The sequence below is a fragment of the Pseudophryne corroboree genome, chromosome 9 (genome assembly GCF_028390025.1).
Source record: "Pseudophryne corroboree isolate aPseCor3 chromosome 9, aPseCor3.hap2, whole genome shotgun sequence".
NCBI classification, from domain to species: Eukaryota; Metazoa; Chordata; class Amphibia; order Anura; family Myobatrachidae; genus Pseudophryne; species Pseudophryne corroboree.
In genome coordinates, this window is record NC_086452.1 from 10686403 (window position 1) to 10695464 (window position 9062).

At 51.1% G+C, this 9062-nt stretch overlaps 1 protein-coding gene across 1 annotated transcript in view; it reads left to right on the forward strand.

Annotated features, from left to right (window-relative positions):
• The window catches only part of SSX2IP (SSX family member 2 interacting protein), an 83456-nt gene extending 80234 nt beyond the window's left edge, over nt 1–3222 (forward strand). The window contains exon 13 of the mRNA XM_063939309.1: nt 3154–3222. Within this exon, the coding sequence (XP_063795379.1) occupies nt 3154–3222 (69 nt within the window). The remainder of the gene's footprint in view (nt 1–3153) is intronic.
• Nucleotides 3223–9062: the final 5840 nt, after the last annotated feature.

The window sequence follows — 9062 nt, forward strand, 5'->3', positions numbered from 1 at the left end:
GAGGGGATACAGCGGGCGGTAGGGAGGGGATAGAGAGACGCAGACGGTAGGGAGGGGATAGAGAGACGCGGGGCGGTAGGGAGGGGATACAGCGGGCGGTAGGGAGGGGATAGAGAGACGCGGTAGGGAGGGGATAGAGAGACGCGGGGCGGTAGGGAGGGGATAGAGAGACGCGAGCGGTAGGGAGGGGATAGAGAGACGCGGGGCGGTAGGGAGGGGATAAGGAGACGCGGGCGGTAGGGAGGGGATAGAGAGACGCGGGGCGGTAGGGAGGGGAGACGCGGGCGGTAGGGAGGGGATAGAGAGACGCGGGGCGGTAGGGAGGGGATACAGCGGGCGGTAGGGAGGGGATAGAGAGACGCGGGCGGTAGGGAGGGGATAGAGAGACGCGGTAGGGAGGGGATAGAGACGCGGGGCGGTAGGGAGGGGATACAGAGAGGCGGGCGGCAGGGAGGGGATATAGAGACGCGGGGCGGCAGGGAGGGGATACAGCGGGCGGTAGGGAGGGGATAGAAAGACGTGGGGCGGTAGGGAGGGGATACAGAGAGGTGGGGCGGCAGGGAGGGGATATAGAGACGCGGGGCGGTAGGGAGGGAATAGAGAGACGCGGGGCGGCAGGGAGGAGATACAGAGACGCGGGGCAGCAGGGAGGGGATACAGAGACGCTGGGCGGTAGGGAGGGGATACAGAGACGCGGGGCGGTAGGGAGTGTCCCCAGTGAGGAAGATGATGAAGAGAGGGGGAAAGTAGTGGAGGGGGTGGACACCAGAAGCGGAGACTTGTGGAAAGTGGCGACTAGACATAGAAGCAGTGGTTAGGATGGCCGGAGGGACTCGCCATTGAGGCTGTGGGCGGCTGCTGCAGGCTGGCAAACAGTCCACTATCCAGAGGCGTCACCGGGTATCGGAGCGCAGTCTGTACTTCTATTATACACATACCCCTTCCCCCTGCTCGTAACGTGCACTGTTCGAAAAGGGGTGTGGCCTAATGTAAAGGTGCGTGGCCTCGCGGGTATGTTCTCTCTCGCTCCGGGGGTGTTTCCAGCTTGCCTGTAGATGCTGGCAGCCCCCGGAGACTGGAGTGTGTGTGCCGGCTGTGTGACAGGAGGCGAGTGATGCAGGAGTTGACGTCACTGCAGCACTCTGCTCCGGTCACAGCAGGAGAGCTGACCGCTGGATGTGTGCGGAGGAGGCTGCGGGTGTGTGTACGCGGGGCAGGGAGGGCTATGAAAGCCTTCTCCTGCACCACCCGTCCCTCCTAACGTCTATGCCTGTGGCAGCAGCAGCAATTGTTGTTCGGGTGGCGCCGCGGCCGGGGAGTCAGAGTTGCTGAGAGGGGAGGGGAGGGGAGGGGAAGGGAGTCGAGTCAGATGGACAGGCAGCAGGAGCAGAGACTTGCTGCACATGTGGTTGGGCGGGCTCTGTGACTCCGCCCACCACTGTGACTCCACCCAGCATTAGAGGGCCAGGCACAGAGTCACAGGGATATATATGTATAAAAAAAAAAAAATAAGTGTGCACCGCGCGTAACCCAGTACCACATCATTATTCTGTGTGTGGTCCATCAGAAATCTGTCCTCAGCATGGTGTGGACTATGGGTTTAATTATACTTAAACATTTTATTTAACGACCCTCTTTTGGTGCTTGGTTTTGTTGTTGTGTTCATTATATAGTGTATGTGCCTGAAAGCCAGAATGATGCGTTTGTTAGCCCCTATGTTTTATTTATCTCCTATTAATATATTCACTAGTTTAGTACTGTATACCCATGCTTTACACACAGGTGAACTTATTAGAACTCAGTGTGATTGCATCTGTGCATAAGCAGGGACATGACTGTTGGATGCCTTGAGGGGCCGATACCCAATAGAGGGGCAGATGTAGTAACCTGGAGAAGGCATAAGGAAGTGATAAAGTGTCCTTACAGCTCCATCCATCAGCCGGTACTCTGTATCTGAGCTGGGGGAATCCCTCCCAGTGGTTTTATCCTTTCAGTAATAATAATCTTATATTGGACAGACTGAGGTGCCTCTCGCCTCCATCGGAGGTGCCTCTTGACATTCCCCTCAGGATGAGAACCTCGGCTCTATATCGTACACCGCGTTTATACAGACGGATGCGCTTATGCGGGTCCGTCACACTTGCTGTTTAGTACATGTATGTGGGGTTGCGCTAAATACTGGCACTAACTCGTTACTACCCATAATGCCTTCTTCCTCGCTAAGGGGCAGATGCTTCATACTTCAGAGAGAGATTAAGTGGGAAATTGCCTAACGCGACCAATCAGCTCCTGTCCCTGCTAGATAAATGGCAGTTAGAGGCTGAGGGGTTACTTTAGGCAACTGCCCCACTTTATCTCTGAGGCTTGATACATCTCCCCTCTATATAATTTAGGCTGCACTGGAACCGGTACTGCGTCCATTTCCTTTCCCTTATTTATTGTAAGCATCCGGGCCAGTTCCGTTGCAGAGAGCGCTATGCTGACTCTGCCCAGCAGATGGCGTGCTCGTGTAAGTCATTACTCCCCAGAAGTGTACCATGGGGGTCATTCCGAGTTGTTCGCTCGGTAAAAATCTTCGCATCGCAGCGACTTTCTGCTTAATGCGCATGCGCAATGTCCGCACTGCGCCAAGTAAATTTGCTATGCACTTAGGAATTTTACTCACTGCATTTTCATCGTTCTGGTGATCGTAATGTGGTTGACAGGAAATGGGTGTTACTGGGCGGAAACAGGCCGTTTTATGGGCGTGTGGGAAAAAACGCTACCGTTTCCGGAAAAAACGCAGGAGTGGCTGGAGAAACGGGGGAGTGTCTGGGCGAATGCTGGGTGTGTTTGTGACGTCAAACCAGGAACGACAAGCACTGAAATGATCGCAGATGCCGAGTAAGTCTGGAGCTACTCAGAAACTGCTACGAGGTGTGTAATCGCAATATTGCGAATACATCGTTCGCAATTTTAAGATGCTAAGATTCACTCCCAGTAGGCGGCGGCTTAGCATGAACAAATCTGCTAAAATTCACTTGCGAGCGAACAACTCGGAATGACCCCCCATATCTAGATTATTGGGCTCATGAAGGGAACAACCATTAGTAAGTTCTGCGGTAGTAGAGGTACTATACTCTGACCCAAGCATTCTGTCTTCTTTCTCGTCAGCTCTGCAAGAACGGATTCTTCCGGCAGCAACCTGTGACTGAGCGGTGGTCCCCGGGCAGCAACCTGTGACTGAGCGGTGGTCCCCGGGCAGCAACCTGTGACTGAGCGGTGGTCCCCGGGCAGCAACCTGTGACTGAGTGGTGGACCCCGGGCAGCAACCTGTGACTGAGCGGTGGTCCCCGGGCAGCAACCTGTGACTGAGTGGTGGACCCCGGGCGCTCCGGCCAGCGGCCTTGTTTCCAGCCTGTTTTGTATCTAATTTATTAGACTCTCCGTCTGCTCCTGATTTCACTGCATGGCTGATATGACACGAGCGGTGCCTCTACCCTCCACACTGGCGATGTGCGGAACTGGGTGCCACTTGTCGGTAGCAGTTGGCGAGCTCTGGGACGTGTCCTGTGTATGTCTGCGCTGTTGGCTGGCATTATAGCGTGTGGATGAATGCTTGATTGTTCAGTTTTACCTCAGGAAATAAAGTTTTTATTTTTTATTTTGTAGGAATATATCATGGCCTTAACTCTGAATAATACTATGACTGCTGTGTAAATGCATATACCTGAGCATTACAAGGGTATGTGTGCCTGCTGGTGGGCCAAACCCTTCCAATGCCAGGATATGTCTCCCCCCACGACTGGGCCGGACCACAGACTAAGTAGACATTGATTATATACCCACAATGACAAGTATTCCATGAGCTAGATGAATCTCTGTCCCCTTTACAGTATACTTGTTGCCAACTCATGGGGCAGGCAGCCATCTTGAATATTGATTCAACCTTCTGCTTGACTTGGAAATAGTGACCTCACCTCCCTGAGGCATGCCACAAAATGACTGCCTGGTAATGGTGACCTCACTGAGGCATGCCACAAAGTGGTTGCCTGAATCTAGTGTCCTCCCTGAGGCAATATACAAAATGGGTATATGGAACTAGGGACTGATCTGAAATACCACACAATGGCTGCCTGGAACTAATGACTCCATTGACACATGCCACAAAATGGCTGCCTGCGTAGTGTGCTGTGTCACCTTACTGACTCTATTGGCATTTAGTTGTTCTATATTTTCCTGCCATGGATCTCTGCACTTGGCAGATAAAACCCGTTCTATTTGCAGTATTTTATTCTGCCGCAGCAATGCAGGAAACCAATGTGGACGTGTACAAGGTGCCTCTGCAAAATGGCGACTCTGTGATGCAATGAGGTACATGAGAAACTTGGCTCCAGGAAACTACTTGTTTTTCTCCTGATAATTTGTTTTTATACGCCTTTTATAATGTACGGTAGATGTATAAATAGGTTTCCTTTATAGGAATTTTATACGTTTCCCCATAAAACATTGCATGTACCTGCAACTGCCAGCAATGTACGGAGGGGCATCCTATTTATTGTTACTACAGAGCTGACGCTCACCCCATGAAAACACTAATTATAGACACATTTTAAAGAGGTCTGATCCTATACCACTGTGTCAGGGGTGGAGCTTACTGTCCGGCTGCCAGGTCACCTCCCACGCGCACATCATCATAGCGCTGAGGACAGAGCGGTACATTGTCCGGCAGGTGCGGGGGGCTAGCGGCTGCCGGAGATACTTTTTCCCTGAGCTTCATCATGACTCCAGCAGACGCATCCTAATACGCAGCCTCCCTGTCTGACGGTCGCGGAATGTGATTAGGATGCTGAAGTTTCCTTTTAATAATTCACAATTTCATAATAATGTGCAGGGAGGATGAATTATATCTGCCATTGCCCGTGTCGAGAGTCTATCTCACAATGATTTGGATTTGCCATTACAATTCATTGTTTCTGATGACCACTTCACAAAGGGTTGCCAGGCTGTGGCAGGGGCGGTAATACGTCAGTAGGCCCCCTAGGAATATTGTGTTAGTGTCCAGGACTGGCAGCTTCACTGCAGCCTTCTGGGACCCGGGTTCTACTCTGAAAAGGACAAGTCGAGTTCTCCGGTCTGGTCTTCTAGTAGAGCTGGAGATACCCCCTTGTCACCTCCGCGCCCTGTAACAAACCTTGTAGTGCGCAGCTCTGCCTTATAATCAGTTATGTAATAACCTAAATCCACGTCGTCCTCCTGTAAGCACTTGTCGCAGTCCTCCCGCCGTGGCACTGACACATGATATCTTCTGTTACACTTATTGTCTGTTTCTGCTTTGTTTCGCCTCTAGATTTATAAATAAACTCATTTTTGTTTTTTATGGTGTCTTTTATATTGGGTGTGTAAATTACTTGCATGAGGTATTGAACAGCTCGTGCCCCAGTGACTGGACAAACACCACCTACCTGTTATGATTATACTCCGGTGCCATAGGTTTATAGGTGGTGCCTTGTGACGCTCACACAATTACCCACTGCCCAGCAGGCTTTTAGTCTCCTGCAGTCAAAGACTTCGCCTATAGCAGCCGCCTTTCCAGGGTGAATTACTGTAGGTCCAGCCCGTACTCGGATGCCCCCAAGTTTTATGTATATACAAGGAGACTATCGGAGGCTGGGCAGGGGTAAATGCAGTACGGTGAGACGTTCACGTGTGTTCTTAAACTAAACAAAATGTATGTATAACAATGTACTGGTTGTTGAAAGCAACGACACAGAAAATACGAATGATGGTGAATGCAACAATGCATAAGATGTAATAAGTAACTTAAGTATGTAAACAACAATGTCCAAAGATGTTATAAGCAACTAGACTGGAATTACATGCAACAATGCACAGGATGTATATAATAAATAAATGTAGGCAAAGCAGTGTCTGTGTGGAGATTCCACAAAAACCTGAATACAAGGCTAGCTGGATAAGATCAGGAATCAGTCGGGCAAGGTCTCAGAATCACGGGTTTGTACAGGCAGACAGGTTCCCCCACAAGCTGACAGGTTCTCACAAAGCAGGAACTATCACCAGCGTTAGTCATGCACAGGAAGTGTATTTAACAGCAACCCTCACCAATCCCTGCTGAGACCCTAAATTAATAATATTGTGCAGCTGCCCTACTGCACGTCTCTGAGAGCTGAGTAATTACCCAGCAACGGGGCATGCTGTCTGCCTTTTGGCGTCCCCGTTGCTAGAAGTCCGGCGGCTCCCAGCACCCGGTGTCAGCCTGTTACTAGGCGCCGGGCAGGGACCAGGAGATCACAGACGCCCGCACGGCTCTCACCAGGGCACATCCGCTGCGCAGATGCCTGCACAGCGTCTGCCTGTTGCTGGGTGGGGTCAGCGGGAGGCTCAGTGTCCGGGCTCTCGGGCAACGGCCGAGACATGCGCCTCCCGGCGCTAACACTATCGTACTGTAACCGAGCTGGCTTTCTGTTAGATATAAAGGAACTTCTGTCCTGTGGAGTAGCGCCTAATGTGTTCCCGCGCATATGTTCATAGATCAGTAACTGGGGGGTAATGTAATCATCTCTTTCCTGCGCGTGGGAGAGTTCTGTAATATAGCCCTCTACATGGATTATCTCCGGGGGAGCTGCCTATGCAACATGCAGGTCTGTATGTGAGGGTGCCCTGATTATGCAAAGCCCCTCGGGTGCCCACATATCAGAACCACCTCTAACACCACCTACGGTTATAGCGGTAATTCTGTAATCTCTATAAATCACACAACTAGGGTTCTATTTGTGGCTTCTATTGACTGTGTTTAAATGAACAGGATAATGTCTATCACAGCATTTTATTTTTCTCTGACGTCCTAAGTGGATGCTGGGACTCCGTAAGGACCATGGGGAATAGCGGCTCCGCAGGAGACTGGGCACAACTAAAAGAAAGCTTTAGACTACTGGTGTGCACTGGCTCCTCCCACTATGACCCTCCTCCAGACTTCAGTTAGAATCTTGTGCCCGGCTGAGCTGGATGCACACTAGGGGCTCTCCTGAGCTCCTAGAAAGAAAGTATATTTTAGGTTTTTTATTTTACAGTGAGATCTGCTGGCAACAGACTCACTGCAACGAGGGACTAAGGGGAGAAGAAGCGAACCTACCTAACTGGTGGTAGTTTGGGCTTCTTAGGCTACTGGACACCATTAGCTCCAGAGGGATCGACCACAGGACCCGATGTTCGGTACCGGAGCCGCGCCGCCGGCCCCCTTACAGAGCCAGAAGCAAGAAGTGTTCCTGAAAATCGGCGGCAGAAGACATCTGTCTTCAACAAGGTAGCGCACAGCACTGCAGCTGTGCGCCATTGCTCCTCATGCACACCTTACACTCCGGTCACTGATGGGTGCAGGGCGCTGGGGGGGGGGGCGCCCTGAGGGCAATATATGACACCTTGGCTGGCAAATCTACACCATATATAGTCAGGAAGGCTATATAGGTGTAAAAATACCCCTGCCAGAATTCCAGAAAAAGCGGGAGAAGTCTGCCGGAAAAGGGGCGGGGCCATCTCCCTCAGCACACTGGCGCCATTTTTCCCTCACAGCTCCGCTGGAAGGACGCTCCCTGGCTCTCCCCTGCAGTTGTCAAGCTACATAAGGGTAAAAAAAGAGAGGGGGGCACTAATTTTAGGCGCAGTATATATAAAATAAGCAGCTATAAGGGAAAACACTCATTTATAGTGGGATCCCTGTGTTATATAGCGCTCTGGTATGTGCTGGCATACTCTCTCTCTCTGTCTCCCCAAAGGGCTTTGTGGGGTCCTGTCCTCTGTCAGAGCATTCCCTGTGTGTATGCGGTGTCGGTACGGCTGTGTCGACATGTTTGATGAGGAGGCTTATGTGGAGGCGGAGCAGATGCCGATAAATGTGATGTCACCCCCTGTGGGGTCGACACCTGAGTGGATGGTGCTGTGGAAGGAATTACGCGACAGTGTCGACTCCTTGCATAAAAGGTTTGACGACATACCAAATGTGGGACAGCCGGCTTCTCAGCCTGTGCCTGCCCAGGCGTCTCAAAAGCCATCAGGGGCTCTAAAACGCCCGCTACCTCAGATGGCAGACACAGATGTCGACACGGATACTGACTCCAGTGTCGACGACGATGAGACTAATGTAACTTCCAGTAGGGCCACACGTTACATGATTGAGGCAATGAAAAAATGTGTTGCACATTTCTGATGTTACCCCCGGTACCACAAAAAAGGGTATTATGTTTGGAGAGAAAAAACTACCAGTAGCTTTTCCTCCATCTGAGGAGTTAAATGAAGTGTGTGAAGAAGCGTGGGCTTTCCCTGATAAGAAACTAGTAATTTCTAAGAGGTTACTAATGGCGTACCCTTTCCCGCCAGAGGATAGGGCACGTTGGGAAACATCCCCTAGGGTGGATAAAGCGCTCACACGCTTGTCAAAGAAGGTGGCACTGCCGTCTCCGGATACGGCCGCCCTGAAGGAATCTGCTGATAGAAAGCAGGAGGCTATCCTGAAGTCTATATATACACACACAGGTGTTATACTGAGACCAGCTATTGCTTCAGCATGGATGTGCAGTGCTTCAGCTGCGTGGTCAGATTCCCTGTCGGAAAATATTGATACCCTAGACAGGGACACTATATTGCTAACTGTAGAGCATATTAAAGATGCACTTTTATTCATGAGGGATGCACAGAGGGATATTTGCTGGCTGGCATCTAAAATTAGTGCAATGTCCATTTCTGCCAGGAGAGGGTTATGGACTCGGCAGTGGACAGGAGATGCAGATTCTAAAAGGCTCATGGAAGTTCTGCCTTATAAGGGTGAGGAGTTGTTCGGGGATGGTCTCTCGGACCTCGTTTCCACAGCAACAGCTGGGAAGTCTACATTTTTACCCCATGTTCCCTCACAGCCAAAGAAAGCACCGTATTATCAGGTACAGTCCTTTCGGCCCAATAGGGGCAAGCGGGTTAAGGGCGCGTCCTTTCTGCCCAGAGGTAGAGGGAAAAAGCTGCAGCATACAGCCAGTTCCCAGGAGCAAAAGTCCTCCCCCGCTTCCTCTAAGTCC